At 37.0% G+C, this 16,418-nt stretch overlaps 1 protein-coding gene across 1 annotated transcript; it reads right to left on the minus strand.

Annotated features, from left to right (window-relative positions):
- Positions 1-6,096: 6,096 nt before the first annotated feature.
- On the minus strand, positions 6,097-15,885 carry LOC135365287 (olfactory receptor 14A16-like). Its single transcript, XM_064595628.1, has 2 exons — positions 14,983-15,885; positions 6,097-6,246 (listed from the first exon to the last, which is right to left on the minus strand). Exons 1-2 carry the CDS (start codon positions 15,883-15,885, stop codon positions 6,097-6,099), a joined length of 1,053 nt encoding a protein of 350 aa, XP_064451698.1.
- Positions 15,886-16,418: the final 533 nt, after the last annotated feature.

Genomic DNA, 16,418 nt, shown 5'->3' on the forward strand with positions numbered 1-16,418 from the left:
GTGTACTGTATGTTCACTAACATAACATAATAAAAAAGGAATATAAAACAATTTTAAAATTTTAATAATGAATCATCTCTCTAATAAAAATTTTTATTAATACATCTAATATTATTAAATTATCATGCTTAACAAAACAATATATAAATTTTAACTGAATATATGTGTATGTGTATGCATATATATATATGCCATTAAAGATGGCAAATATCTGACAATAGATGTGTGTATAATTTTTGAGAATTCTGTATAGAACACCATTAAAATAATATAATGTTTGGAACATAATAGATGAATACTTATTGTTCATCTTAATATAATAAAATACATCAAAAATTAATGATGTATTGTATGGTGACTAACATAACATAATAAATTTTTTAAAAAAGAAAAAATACAAAATATGTTTCTATTGTGTCTTTTGTATTATTTTATTCTCAAAATTCCAGTTAAGTATTAAGTATACTGTCTTCTCAATATATATTAATTTTGCTCTGTTTCAGTTTTTTAAAACTTTTTAATCTTGGTTACATTTGAAGGATATTAATTTTTGCATGGTTGGAACACATTAACTGAATCATTCTGCAGTAATTTATCAAATAAATATTTCTTGCTACTGATTTGAAAATATATGTCAATTAGATTCTAAGTTGTAACAATACAACTAAAGGTGATTTTTATAATTGTGATCATTTTTGACTATTTCATTTTCAAATTCAGGTGCTGTTTATAAGCGAAGCTGTTAATAAAATATTAATTAAAATTTTATTAAAATGATTTAATTTAGAATTAATAGAAAAATTTGAAAAGTATTTATTTTACTATGAGGTAACAAGTTCGCAGTTCCAAAATGCTCCTTTACTAAATTTTATATATTTTTATAATTATAATACGTCTTTTTAATATTTTTTTCTAATCAAAAGAATATGCACCCTTTGTTCTAATTTTTGTTTCTTGATCAAATAGGAAAATACACAGTGTTGGAAGAAATTATTACTATGACCTGACCTTTAGCACAGAGGCAACATTAGTGAAGTTCATCTTGTATCTTTGTGGAACACTATTTAACATAAAATGACTAGCTGTTTGTTATTAATAAATTGCTGAGAGTACAATTATATTCATTAATATGGAATCAGAAAGAAAGCTTTTCCTCCCACAGCAAACGTATTAGAAAGTAGTGAGATTTTAGAGGTAATTAATTTTTTTAGGTATTAATATGCACTGAAATAGAGGTTTTTAAAATAGTTTTGTTTTTATTGAAGTATACATAAAGCACAATACTACATCAGATTCAGGTGTGCATCATACTTCTTCAACAAGTCTATGCATTATGCATTCCTCCCCACAATTGTAGCTATCATCTGTCACCATAAAACATGATTATGATACCACTGATTACATGTGCTATGCTGAAACTTTATCCCCCGTGATTTATTTATTCCCTAACTGGAAGCCTGTATCTCCCACTCCTCTGTACCAATTTTTCCTGTCCCCTCACCACCCTCCCTTCTGGAAACCATCAGTTTGTTCTGTATATATAGGTCTGATTCTGCTTTTTGTTTGTTTATTCAATTGTTTTGTTTTATTTTAGATTCCAAATATATTTGAATTTGTATGGTATTTGTCTTTGATTTATTTCACTTAGCAAAATACTCTGTAGGTTCACCCATGTTGAACAAATGTCAAGATCACATTCATTTTTATGGATGAGAATATTCCATTGAGTACATACACCACATCTTCTTTATCCATTTATCAGTGGATATTTGGGCTGTCCACAGCTTGGTTATTGTAAATTATGCTTCAATAAACATATGGGGCCATGTATATTTTAATTTATTTTAAATTCCAGTTAGCTAACATCGAGTGTAATACTAGTCTCAGGTGTACAATAAAGTGATTCAACACTTCCATACAACACCCAGTGCTCATAACAAGTGTCCTCCTTAATACCCATCACCTACTTAACCAATACCGTGCACCTCCTCTCTGGTAACCCTCAGTTTTCTCTCTGTAGTTGAGTCTGTTTTTTGTTTTGCCTCTCTTTCTCTCTTTTTTCTTTTTCCTTTGATCATTTGATTTGGTTCTTAATTGCACATATGATTGAACTCATATGGTATTTGTCTTTCTCTGCTTTTTTTTCACTTACTGTAATACTCTCTATACCATCCATGATTTACAAATGACAAGATTTCATTATTTTATATATACATATATGTATCTCACATCTTCTTTATCCATTTATCAGCCAATGGACACTGGCACTGTTTCCATATATTCACTATCATACAAAATGCTGCTATAAATATCGGGGTGCATGTATCCATTTGAATTGGTATTTTTGCATGTATGTGTAATTACCTTGCAGTGCAATTCCTGGATCATAGGGTAGTTTTATTTTTAAATTTTTGAGGAACCTCCATACAGTTTTCCAGAATGGTAGCACCAGTTTGCATTCCCACCAACAGTGAAAGAGGGTTCCACTTTCTCTGCATCCTCACCAACATGGGTCGATTCCTGAGTTTTCAACTTTAGCCATTCTGACTGGTGTGAGGTAGTATCTCATTGTGGTGATGCTGAGTGATGTTGAGCATCTTTGTTGTGTGGCCACTTGTATGTCTTTTTTGGAGAAATATCTGCTCATGTTTTCTGCCGATTTCATTCTATTCTATTATTATTTTTATTATTATTATTATTATTAACTTAATTAGACAACATAGAGTACATCATTAGTTTTTGATGTAGTGTTCAATGATTCATTAGTTGCATATAACACCCAGTGCTCATTGCAACACATGCCTTCCTTAATACTCATCACCTGGCTCCTCTGTTCCCCTAACCCCCTTCTTACTGTAACCCTTAGTTTGGTTCCCTGAGTCCAGAGTATCTTATGGTTTGTCTCCCTTTCTGGTTTCTACCCCTTCAAGTTTCCCTCCCTTCCCCTGTGGTCCTCTGGAGTATTTATTTTGTTCCACATATGAGTAAAGCCATACGATAATAGTCTTTTTCTGCTTGACTTATTTCACTTAGCATAACCCCCCCCCCAGTTCCATCCATGTCAATGCAAATGGTAGATATCCATCCTTTCTGATGGCTGAGTAATATTCCACTGTATATATGAACCACATCTTCATTATCTATTCATCTGTTGTAGGATATCTTGACCCCTTCCACAGTTTGGCTATGGTGGACATTGCTGCAATGAACATTGGGATACATGTGCCCCTTCTTCTCCTACATCTGTATTTTGTGGGTAAATAGCTAGCAGTGCAATTGCTGGGTTGTTGGGTAGCTCTATTTTTAAATTTTTGAGGAACCTCCACACTGTTTTCCAGAGCGGCTGTACCAGCGTGCATTCCCATCAACAGTGTAAGAGGGTTCCCCTTTCTCCACATCCTTGCCAACATTTACTTGACTGCCTTGTTAATTTTTGCCATTCTAACTTGTGTAACGTGGTATCTCATTGGGGTTTTGATTTTAATTTCTCTGATGGCTAATGATGTTGAATATTTTTTTCTTGTGTCTGTTGGACATTTGTATGTCTTCTTTGGAGAAATGTCTGTTCGTGTCTACTGCCCATTTCTTGACTGTATTATTTGTTTTTTGGGTGTTGAGTTTGATAAGTTCTTTATAGATCTTGGATATCAACCCTTTATCTGCAGTGCCATTTGCAAATATCTTCTCCCATTCCATGGGTTGCCTCTTAGATTTGTTGACTGTTCCCTTTGCTGTGCAGAACAAGGGTCTAGGGCCAGATGGTTTCCCAGGGGATTCTACCAAACATTTAAAGAAGAAATAAAACCTATTCTTCTGCCGATTTCTTAACTAGATTATTTGTTTCTCAGATGTTGAGTTTAGTAAGTTCTTTATAAATTTTGCATACTAACCCTTTATCAGATATGTCATTTGCAAATATATTCTCCCATTTCTGTAGGTTGCCTTTAGTTTTGTTGATTGCTTTCTTCACTATTTTTGTTTGTTTGTTTTATTGATGATTCTTTGTTATGGAAAAGCTTTTCATTTTTGGTGTAGTCCCAAAATTTGTTTTTGCTTTTGTTTCCTTTCCCTTAGGTGTCATTTCTAGGAAAATGTTACTAGGGCCAATGACAAAGAATCAAATGCTTATGTTTTGTTCTAAGAGTTTTATGGTTTCAGGTGTCACATTAAGGTATTTAATCCATTTTGAGCTTATTTATGTGTAGGGTATAAAAGAAAAGTGGTCCAGTTTCATTCTTTTGCATGTAGCTCTCCACTTTTACCAACACCATTTGCTGAAAAGACTCTTTTCCCATTGTATATTCTTGCATCGCCTGTTGTAGATTAATTGACCATATAAACATGGGTTTATTTCTGGGGTTTCTATTCTGTTCCATTGATCTATGTGTCTGTTTTCATGTCAATTACATAGTGTTTTGATTACCATAGCTTTGCAGTATATCTCTAAATTAAATATTACTAAATTAGTTGGAATATAATATTTATTTGTGAAGCTTTTAACACTTAAATATTTATGTGTACTTAAAGCATTACCATCAATCTCAAATAATAGAGACACAGTTATAAAATTATTTTATGTTGACAAAATAACATTGCATTAGTGACCTAATTTTATTTCCTAAGAAGTTTTACTGGTTTATTGCCTCAGCTTGACATCCTCAATGTAAAACCTGAGAAAAGGATTTTTTTTCACAAGTTAGTGTATTTGGGGAAGCTTCCTAGGAAGATGAAATGCCAGTGAGGTGAATGAAGCAATATAAGAAGGAATACCATTCTGAAGCATATTATTAACCTGATTATTGCTGTAGACAAATGGACCTTGATGACCCTGAAGACATTCTCAGGAACATGAAATATGATCCTCAGAAATATCTGCTGAATACATGCAGAACAGATATTTCCAGTTTCTCTTATTTCCCATTGGTTTTCCAAGAAGAGAGTTAGCTCTTTCATGGTCAGGTATTAAGTCCTCCTTGAAGGAAAACCTATGATACAATATTTCAGAAATCCTAGAGCAGAAAATAAGAGCTTCAAGATGTAGAAAAGAGGGTTTATCAGAACTCATTTCTGCTCAGTTGATCCTGAAATAAGAGCTAACAGTGAAGCCCAGATCAACAAGATACGAGAATTGGCATAGAGATGTTCACATACATACAATATTGTTGTCATGTTTGGATTTTTTTTTTGACTGACACAACTGAAAATTTATTTAAAACTTAAAATTTTATTTTGGTGTATGGTTCCATGAGTTGTAACACATGATGTAACCACCACCACAATGAAGACACAAGACATTTCTATCAAACAAATGTTCCCTCATACTGCCTCTCTGTAGTCAAAACATTTTCCTCCAATCTAACCTTGCCATGTAGTGATCTGTTCTCCATCTCTGTATTTTTGCCATTGCAGCATGTCATCAGTAGATTTGTATAGTATGCAAACTTTTTAGAATGGCTCTTTAACTCATCACTATGCTGTTGAGATTGGTATATGTTTATCAATTTCTTTTTTTTTAAGATTTTATTTATTAATTTTTTAGAGAGCGAGCGAGAGAGAAACAGCATGAGAGGGGAGAGGGTCAGAGGGAGAAGCAGGCTCCCCGCTGAGCTGGGAGCCCGATGTGGGACTCGATCCCAGGACCCTGGGATCATGACCTAAGCTGAAGGCAGACGCTTAACCATCTGAGCCACCCAGGCGCCCAATATGTTTATCAATTTTAATGCAACTTTTTGCATATGTTAATATTTTCTTACTTTTATCTCTAAAGAGTATTTCAATATACGTATTAACCAGTCTTCCTTTAACTAATCCATTAGTCAATGGGGAACAATAATATTTTATACAACAAAGACAACAAATGTTAGCAGTTAGATATTTATTACAGGGCTGAGATAATTGTTTTACAATTATATATACATACCAAGAAATAAAACTTGCAAAACTTTTGGTGTGAGAATAATATCCAAACACGTCTTTAGTTAATACAGAATAGTATCCTTGTTAAGATTAGGTGGTTACAGTGCTAGTTACTGGCTAACTGACTTAAGTTTCATAACATTTACTGATTCCAGTTTTTCACATAAAAATCAATAGTAGTTACATTGTAGAATTTCTGTTCTGAGATATAGGAAATAACGGGCAAAATGACTTGAAGCACTTAGACCAATAGTCAGGCATGTCATCATCATCATCATCATCATCATCATCATCATCATCATCATCATCATCAGAGTCAGTGTTCCAAGACTAGAGCAAACTACTTTCACATCACCTCTAATTTTATCAGAAAGATGAAAGGTAAAGCAGAACCTTAAGGGTATGGACTAGTGAGTAAAGTGTCAAATGATAGAGAAATTATGCCACAATTGATATTAAGTCTGTAAAACATCATTTTTTAAGAGAGAAGTTAAATAAACATGAGGGTAATGAGATGGATAGAAATAAGACAGATTGCAAGAATTTTTTTATTATTCTTATGTTAATCCCCATACATTACATCATTAGTTTTAGATGAAGTGTTCCATGATTCATTGTTTGTGCACAACACCCAGTGCTCCATGCAGAATGTGCCCTCCTCAATACCCACCACCAGGCTAACCCATCCTCCCACCCCCCTCCCCTCTAGAACCCTCAGTTTCTTTTTCAGAGTCTATCGGCTCTCATGGTTCGTCTACCCCTCCGATTTCCCCCGCTTCATTCTTCCCCTCCCGCTACCTTCTTCTCCTTCTTCTTCTTCTTCTTCTTCTTCTTCTTCTTCTTCTTCTTCTTCTTCTTCTTCTTCTTCTTCTTCTTCTTCTTCTTCTTCTTCTTTTTTCTTAACATATATTGCATTATTTGTTTCAGAGGTACAGATCTGAGATTCAACAGTCTGGCACAATTCACAGCGCTTACCAGAGCACACACCCTCCCCAGTGTCCATCACCCAGTCACCCCATCCCTCCCACCCCACCCCCCACTCCAACAACACTCAGTTTGATTCCTGCGATTAAGAATTCCTCATATCAGTGAGATCATATGATACATGTCTTTCTCTTTTTGACTTATTTCACTCAACATAATACCCTCCAATTCCATCCACGTCGTTGCAAATGGCAAGATCTCATTCCTTTTGATGGCTACATAATATTCCATTGTATATATATACCACCTGTTCTTTATCCATTCATCTGTCGATGGACATCTTGGCTCTCTCCACAGTTTGGTTATTGTGGACATTGCTGCTATAAACATCGGGGTGCACGTACCCCTTTGGATCCCTACTTTTGTATCTTTGGGGTAAATACCCAGTAGTGCAATTGCTGGATCATAGGGAAGCTCTATTTTCAACTTTTTGAGGAACCTCCATACAGTTTTCCAGAGTGGCTGCACCAGCTTGCATTCCGACCAACAGTGTAGGAGGGTTCCCCTTTCTCCGCATCCCTGCCAACATCTGTCGTTTCCTGACTTGTTAATTTTAGCCATTCTGACTGGTGTGAGGTGGTATCTCATTGAGGTTTTGATTTGGATTTCCCTGATGCTGAGCGATATTGAGCACTTTTTCATGTGTCTCTTGGCCATTTGGATGTCTTCTTTGGAAAAATGTCTGTTCATGTCTTCTGCCCATTTCTTGATTGGATTCTTTGTTCTTTGGGTGTTGAGTTTGATGAGTCCTTTATAGATTTTGGATACTAGGCCTTTATCTGATATGTCATTTGCAAATATCTTCTCCCATTCTGTCAGTTGTCTTTTGGTTTTGTTGACTGTTTCCTTTGCTGTGCAAAAGCTTTTTATCTTGATGAAGTCCCAAGAGTTCATTTTTGCCCTTGCTTCCCTTGCCTTTGGCGATGTTTCTAGGAAGAAGTTGCTTCGGCTGAGGTCAAAGAGGTTGGTGCCTGTGTTCTCCTTTAGGATTTTGATGGACTCCTGTCTCACATTGAGGTCTTTCAACCATTTGGAGTCTATTTTTGTGTGTGGTGTAAGGAAATGGTCCAGTTTCATTCTTCTGCATGTGGCTATCCAATTTTCCCAACACCATTTGTTGAAGAGACTGTCTTTGTTCCATTGGACATTCTTTCTTGCTTTGTCGAAGATTAGTTGACCATAGAGTTGAGGGACTATTTCTGGGGTCTCTATTCTGTTCCATTGATCTATGTATCTGTTTTTGTGCCAGTACCATGCTGTCTTGATGATGACAGCTTTGTAATAGAGCTTGAAGTCCAGAATTGTGATGCCGCCGGCTTTGCTTTTCTTTTTCAATATTCCTCTGGCTATGCAGGGTCTTTTCTAGTTCCATAGAAATTTTAGGATTATTTGTTCCATTTCTTTGAAAAAAGTGGATGGTATTTTGAGGGGGATTGCATTGAATGTGTAGATTGCTCTAGGTAGCATTGACATCTTCACAATATTTGTTCTTCCAATCCATGAGCAGGGAACGTTTTTCCATTTCTTTGTGTCTTCCTCAATTTCTTTCATGAGTATTTTATAGTTTTCTGAGTACAGATCCTTTGTCTCTTTGGTTAGATTTATTCCTAGGTATCTTAAGGTTTTGGGTGCAATTGTAAATGGGAACGACTCCTTAATTTCTCTTTCTTCTGTCTCGTTGTTGGTGTATAGGAATGCTACTGACTTCTGTGCATTGATTTTATATCCTGCCACTTGACTGAATTCCTGTATGAGTTCTAGCAGTTTTGGGGTGGAGTCTTTTGGGTTTTCCACATAAAGTATCATATCATCTGCAAAGAGTGACAGTTTGACTTCTTCTTTGCCAATTTGGATGCCTTTGATTTCTTTTTGTTGTCTGATTGCTGTGGCTAGGACTTCCAATACTATGTTGAATAGCAGTGGTGATAGTGGACATCACTGCCGCGTTCCTGATCTTAGGGGGAAAGCTCTCAGTTTTTCCCCATTGAGAATAATATTTGCTGTAGGTTTTTCATAAATGGCTTTTATGATATTGAGGTATGTACCCTCTATCCCTATACTCTGAAGAGTTTTGATCAAGAAAGGATGCTGTACTTTGTCAAAAGCTTTTTCTGCATCTTGAGAGGATCATATGATTCTTGTTCTTTCTTTTGTTAATGTATTGTATCACATTGATTGATTTGTGGATGTTGAACCAACCTTGCAGCGCAGGGATAAATCCCATTTGGTCATGTTGAATAATCCTTTTAATATACTGTTGGATCCCATTGGCTAGTATTTTGTTGAGAATTTTTGCATCCATGTCCATCAGGGATATTGGTCGGTAATTCTCCTTTTTGATGGGGTCTTTGTCTGGTTTGGGGATCAAGGTAATGCTGGCCTCATAAAATGAGTTTGGAAGTTTTCCTTCCGTTTCTATTTTTTGGAACAGTTTCAGAAGAATAGGTATTAATTCTTCTTGAAATGTTTGGTAGAATTCCCCTGGGAAGCCATCTGGCCCTGGGCTTTTTTTTTTGGGAGATTTTTAATGACTGCTTCCATTTCCTTAGTGGTTATAGGTCTGTTCAGGTTTTCTATTTCTTCCTGGTTCAGTTTTGGTAGTTGATACATCTCTAGGAATGCATCCATCTCTTCTAGGTTATCTAATTTGCTGGCATAGGGTTGCTCATAATATGTTCTTATAATTGTTTGTATTTCTTTGGTGTTGGTCTCCTCTTTCATTCATGATTTTGTTGATTTGAGTCATTTCTCTTCTCTTTTTGATAAGTCTGGCCAGGGGTTTATCAATCTTGTTAATTCTTTCAAAGAACCAGCTCCTAGTTTCGTTGATCTGTTCTACTGTTCTTTTAGTTTCTATTTCATTGATTTCTGCTCTGATCTTTATGATTTCTCTTCTCCTGCTGGGTTTAGGCTTTTTTTGCTGTTCTTTCTCCAGCTCCTTTAGGTGTAGGGTTAGGTTGTGTACTTGAGACCTTTCTTGTTTCTTGAGAAAGGCTTGTATTGCTATATACTTTCCTCTTAGGACTGCCTTTGCTGCATCCCAAAGATTTTGAACAGTTGTGTTTTCAATTTCATTGGTTTCCATGTATTTCTTTAATTCTTCTTTACTTTCCTGGTTGACCCATTCATTCTTCAGTAGGATGCTCCTTAGCCTCCATGTATTTGAGTTCTTTCTGACTTTCCTCTTGTGGTTGAGTTCTAGTTTCAAAGCACTGTGGTCTGAAAATAGGCAGGGAATGATCCCAATCTTTTGGTACCACTTGAGACCTGATTTATGACCTAGGATGTGATCTATTCTGGAGAATGTTCCATGGGCACTAGAGAAGAATGTGTATTCCGTTGCTTTGGGGTGGAATGTTCTGAATATGTCTCTGAAGTCCATTTGGTCCAGTGTGTCATTTAAAGTCTTTATTTCCTTGTTATCTTTTGCTTAGACAATCTGTCCATTTCAGTGAGGGGGATGTTAAAGTCCCCCACTATTATTGTATTGTTGTCAATGTGTTTCTTTGCTTTTGTTATTAATTGCCTTATATAATTGGCTGCTCCCATGTTAGGGGCATAGATATTTACAATTGTTAGATCTTCTTGTTGGATAGATCTCTTAAGTATGATATAGTGTCCTTCCTCATCTCTTATTACAGTCTTTGGTTTAAAATCTAATTTGTCTGATATAAGGATTGCCACCCCAGCTTTCTTTTGGTGTCCATTAGCATGGTAAATTGTTTTCCACCCGTTCACTTTCAATCTGGGGGTGTCTTTGGTTCTAAAATGAGTCTCTTGCAGACAGCATATCAATGGATCTTGTTTTTTAATCCAGTCTGTTAGCCTGTGTCTTTTGATTGGGGCGTTTAGCCCATTTACATTCAGGGTAACTATTGAAAACTAGGAATTTAGTGCCATTGTATTGCCTGTAAGGTGACTGTTACCATACACTGTCTGTGTTCCTTTCTGGTCTATGTTGCTTTTAGGCTCTCTCTTTGCTTAGAGGACCCCTTTCAAGATTTCCTGTAGGGCTGGTTTTGTGTTTGCAAATTCCTTTAGTTTTTGTTTGTCCTGGAAGCTTTTTATCTCTCCTTCAAGTTTCAATGACAGCCTAGCTGGATAGAGTATTCTTGGCTGCATATTTTTCTCATTTAGTGCTCCGAAGATATCCTGCCAGTCCTTTCTGGCCTGCCAGGTCTCTGTGGATAGGTCTGTTGCCAGTCTAATGTTTCTACCATTGTAGGTTACATATCTCTTCTCCTGAGCTGCTTTCAGGATTTTCTCTTTGTCTCTGAGACTCATAAGTTTTACTATTAGATGTCAGGGTGTTGACTTATTTTTATTGATTTTGAGAGGGGTTCTCTGTGCTTCCTGGATTTTGATGCCTGTTTCCTTCCCCAAATTAGGGAAGTTCTCTGCTATAATTTGCTCCATTATACCTTCTGGCCCTCTCTCTCTTTCTTCTTCTTCTGGGATCCCAATTATTCTAATGTTTCGTCTTATGGTATCGCTTATCTCTCCAATTCTGCCCTCGTGATCCAGTAGTTGTTTATCTCTCTTTTTCTCAGCTTCTTTATTTTCCATCATTTCATCTTCTATATTAGTGATTCTCTCTCCTGCCTCATTTATTCTAGCACTTAGCACCCCCATTTTTGATTGCACCTCATTAATAGCCTTTTTGATTTCTACTTTGTTGGATTTTAGCTCTTTTACTTCTCCAGAAAGGGTTTCTCTAGTAACTTCCATATTTTTTTCAAGCCCAGCTAGTATCTTTAAAGTGATGATTCTGAACTCTAGATCTGACATCGTACTAATGTCCGTATTGAGTAGGTCCCTGGCAGTCGGTACTACCTCTTGTTCTTTTTGTTGAGGTGATTTTTTCCATCTTGTCATTTTGTGCAGAGGAGAATAGATTAATGAGAGAACAAAATGCTAGCAGAGTAACCACGTCCCCAGAAAATATACTCTAAAAAAATCAGAAAAGACCTGAAGCAGTGGGATAAGAAAGGGAAAGAGAGAAAAAAGAAAAAGAAAAAGAAAAAAAGATAAAGATAAAAACAAAAACAAACAAAACAAAACAACAACAACAAAAGGAAAACCAGAATGTGATCAAATATGATCAGGCTGGTATATAGATCAGTGCCACACACTAGATTTGGGGTGTATTTTGGTCTTTTAGAAGAAAGTGCCTCCCAAAATTTTAAAGAAAGAAAAACTTATATATGTACCAAAATAAGGGTTGATATGATGAAGGGATGGAATATGACTGTAAAAATGGAAATTATAAAAAATGTTATAAAAGGAATTGATAAGTTGTTTGAAAAAAGAAAGAAGAGGATTTTAAAAAAGAAAAAGAGAAAAAAAAAAGGGAGAGGATGTTATCAGGCAGGGGAATAGAAAGCACCATATATTAGAGATTTACGGTATATTTTAATCTGTTAGAAGAAACTATCTCAAAATTTTAAAGAGAGAACAACTTATATATATAAGCCAAAAATATGGGTAACTACTATGAAGGGATAGAATATGACTCTAAAAATGAAAAATATTTTTTTTTAAAAGGATTGAGAAGATGTTGGTTAAAAAAGGGAAAAAGAAAAATTCAAAAAGAAATAAAAAGACAAAAAGACAGTTAAAAATAATTAACTTTAAAAGACTAAAGAATCATGGTAAAAAAGCCATGAATTCTATGTGCAGTAGTCCCCTAGCGCTGGAGTTCTGCCGTTCTCATTGATTGGTAAACTTGGTCTTGGCTGGCTGTTCTTGCTGATCTTCTGGGGAGGGGCCTGTTGCCGTGGTTTCCAAATGTCTCTGCCGGAGGCGGAATTGCCCCGCCCTTGCCCCCTCCCGGCTAAGTCATCTGCTCGGGTTTGCTCTCCGGGGCTTTTGTTCCCTGTGAGCTTTCCGTACAGCTTTGGAGGCAGAGAGTGAAAATGGTGGCCTCCCAATCTCTGCCCCGGAGGAGCCGAGAACTCAGGGCCCCACTCCTCAGTGAGCCCCCAGGGAAAAGCCGTCAGTCACTCCCGTCTCCCCGGTCTCCGGCCGCACTCCGTGCTCACCCAGCCTGTGACCGCCCGCCTCTATCTCTGGCACCCGACCCTTGGTGGTGTCTCCAAACCCAGCAGATCCCCACAGTGCGCTCCTGCGCGGCTCCTCCCCGGGGAGGAAGGTGAGTCTCCCCGGATCTGCCGCTTGTTGGGTCCCTGCTGGAGGAGCAGGGGCCCGACTGTGCCGCGGATCATGGTTTATGGCAACCCCGAGCTGAGAGCCCGCGCCTGGGCTCCGCCTCTGCAGCTGGCTTCCCTGTTCCTTTACTTGGGAGCTCTGCCACACTCAGGCACCCCCGGTCTTTCTGTGACCACGAGGGTCCTGAGACCACACTGTCCCGGAGGGTTCCACCCCCGGCTTAGACACCAGAGTGACGTCCCTCAGCGGAGCAGACTTTTAAAAGTTCCAATTTTGTGCTCCGTGGTTCTATCACTTGCCAGAAGCGGCCGACGGTCCCTCCCCCGCCATCTATCCTCCCGAATATCACCTCGGATTCACTTCTCTGCACATCCTACCTTCCAGAAAGTGGTCGCTTTTCTGATGAGAGAGTTGTTGCTCTTCTTTTCTTCAATCTCCTGTTGAGTTTGTAGGTGTTCAGAATGGTTTGATCCCTATCCAGCTGAATTCCTGAGAGGAGACGAAATCCAGGTCTCCTACTCATCCGCCATCTTGCTCCTCAGAGCCTCATGGATAATCAGATTGCAAGAATTTTAAGAATGTGATGATAGCAGGAAAAATTGAAGGGAAAGTTAACGGAATAAAAGCCAAGATCATTTAAAAGAAAATTGATTTCCATGCAAATGTATTCATATACAGAAGTAAACCAGAAGTACATTTAATAAAAAAGAAATTCAATGATAAAAGTAAGCATAAATAGAAATAAATTTAGAAATAAATGAAAAATAGCATATTAAAATTTGGGAAGTATATTAAAATTTACTTTCAATTTCTTGGTACATTAATTAAATTTCTACATCATTTCTGTGAAACATAAAATTTAAAAATAGTAAGTGCAAGAATAAAACATGTTATCTTCTATTAATTATCCTGTTCCTGGATATGTGAGAATAACATTTTTTTTTCTTGTTTGGATTGCCTAGTGAGAAATATCTCCTTTGCAAACTATTCTCATTAATTTAAAAATGTCGCTATGTGATTTCCAATGACATCTCTTAAAAATATACGGTGCCTATAAAATCTTCTAAAGACTTATAATTTTAAACTTTGCAAGTCCAACATTGTGGGATTAATTAGTTAAGAAATCAATAAAAATGAGCTTCTAAAAATATTCTTGCCAATACAAACAAATAAAGGAAAAAAAAAATGGGGTTGCCTGGGTGGCTCAGTCATTTCACATCTGACTCTTGGTTTTGGCTCAGGACTTGATCTCAGGGTCAGGCCCTGCATCAAGCTCCACACTCAACAGGGTCTGCTTAAGGATGCTCTCTTGCCCTCTCCCTCTGCCCCTATCCCTGCTCACACTCTGTCTCTCTCTAACATAAATAAATTGAAAGAAAGAAAGAAAAAAGAAAAAAATAGCAAATTTGGAATTAATTACTCATTTTTAATAACTTCTGCAAGAGTAAATTAAAACACAAATCACAATCTAGAATAATAATAAAATATATAAAATTTGAAACTATTATAAAATATTTTAAAGTGAGAATTAAGACAGTGCTGAATAGGATGAATGTGAGATGAAAAGTAATATTACTTTCTACCAGTGACCTATGATTGGAACATTTTCCCTGAATTGGAAATTGCCAAGACTGTCCACTGACATTCAGGCCCATCTTGCCTTAATATGTAGCATCCTATGGAGCAGCACTATTGTTACAATACATATCTAAAGATTTAACAACAAGTTGTATAAACCCAATAATTCAAAATTATTTGAATTTGTATTTGAAAGAATTTTTATTTGTGATTATCAACTTAATTGTATAAACCAATAATTTGATACACATTAGTGAGGATTAGAGTCATGGATATTTTGAATATTTATATATTTGGTGTCATTTTTTTCATAATTTTTTTTTTTTTTCCAAGGGCCACTTTCATGTCCCTATTTCTCAAGCTGTAAATGACAGGATTCAGGCTGGGAGGTAACAGAGAATATAATATAGACATAAAGAGGTTCAATGATGATGAGGATTTTGTGCTTAAACCTAAATATGCAATACATCCAGAAGAGAGGAACAAGGTTACCACAGTGAGATGGGGCATGCAGGTGGAGAAGGTTTTAAACCTGCCTTGTGAAGAAGGGATTCTTAGGACAGTGGACACAACATAAGCATAGGAAGCAACCATGAAAGTAAAAATTACAAAAGCAAAACAAAAACTAACAATAATAAACACATATTCTAGAATCTGCTCCCCAGAACAAGCAAGCATGAGCAATGATGGAATGTCACAGAAGAACTGATGCACTATGTTGGAACCACAGAAATGGACAGAAAATGTGCCTGCTACATGGATGGATCCATAGACACACCCATTGAACCATGATGCTCTCACCATCTGCACACAGGCACCTCTATTCATGAGGGCCTCATAGTGCAGAGGACAGCAGATGGCTGCATAGCGATCATAGGACATCACCAGAAGGAGGGCAAACTCTGTGCCAGCAAAGAAAACAAGAAGGAAAACCTGTGAGGCACATCCCACGAAGGAGATGGAATGGCTGTTGGTCAGAGAGTTCATGACGGATTTGGGGACAGTGACAGAGATGTAACAGATATCAATCAAAGACAAATTCTTCAGGAAGAAGTACATGGGGGTTTGGAGATGCTGGTCAATGGTGGTGAGGGTGATAATGAGGACGTTCCCCATCAGCGCCACCAGGTAAACCAGGGAGAAGAAAGCAGCATAAAGTCTCTGTAGCACCTGATCCTCAGGGAATCCCATGAGCAAGAATGTTGTTATTAGGGTCACATTGGTTAATTTCTCAGGCATGATGATTTTTTTTTGAAACAAGAAAAATATTCTTGAATCTTAGAATCTGACTCTTTGCTGGTTTTGTTATTCACTGATTGTGAAGTTTTTCCTGGGGTAAAGCATATCTTGCAAACTATAATTTCTTCAATGCATGTAGAAAAAATATATTAAGATAGTCAATAAAGCAGATTAGAATATTTTTTCATGGGAGAGCCTAAAATTTATGCATAACGTTTTAGAGTTATTCTTAGAGAATATATTGTAAGCCCTAAGGAGTGATTGTGGAAGCAGCTGAAATGTCAGCACAGTTCCTGTTCTTGGGCTATTGAACACAATGGCCCAGTAGAAGCAGGATCCCAAGATCCCAGGGGCAGGGCATAAGTTAGGAATTATGAAAGAATGTGTCTTTCATAGTCCCTCAGTCCCCCAGGCCCCCCTTTTCTGCACCTTTGGTAGCACAAAGTTCCCTCTCCTCCCTTATCCATGTCTGACTCCCTGAGTGCCTATGCATAGGGGAGAGTGCAAGCCTTCTTTAAGGCTTCAGGGTATTT

Source organism: Mirounga angustirostris, unplaced genomic scaffold, assembly GCF_029215605.1.
Source record: "Mirounga angustirostris isolate CCGP_5_RB_7025 unplaced genomic scaffold, mMirAng1.0.hap1 SCAF_7, whole genome shotgun sequence".
In the NCBI taxonomy this organism is placed as follows: Eukaryota; Metazoa; Chordata; class Mammalia; order Carnivora; family Phocidae; genus Mirounga; species Mirounga angustirostris.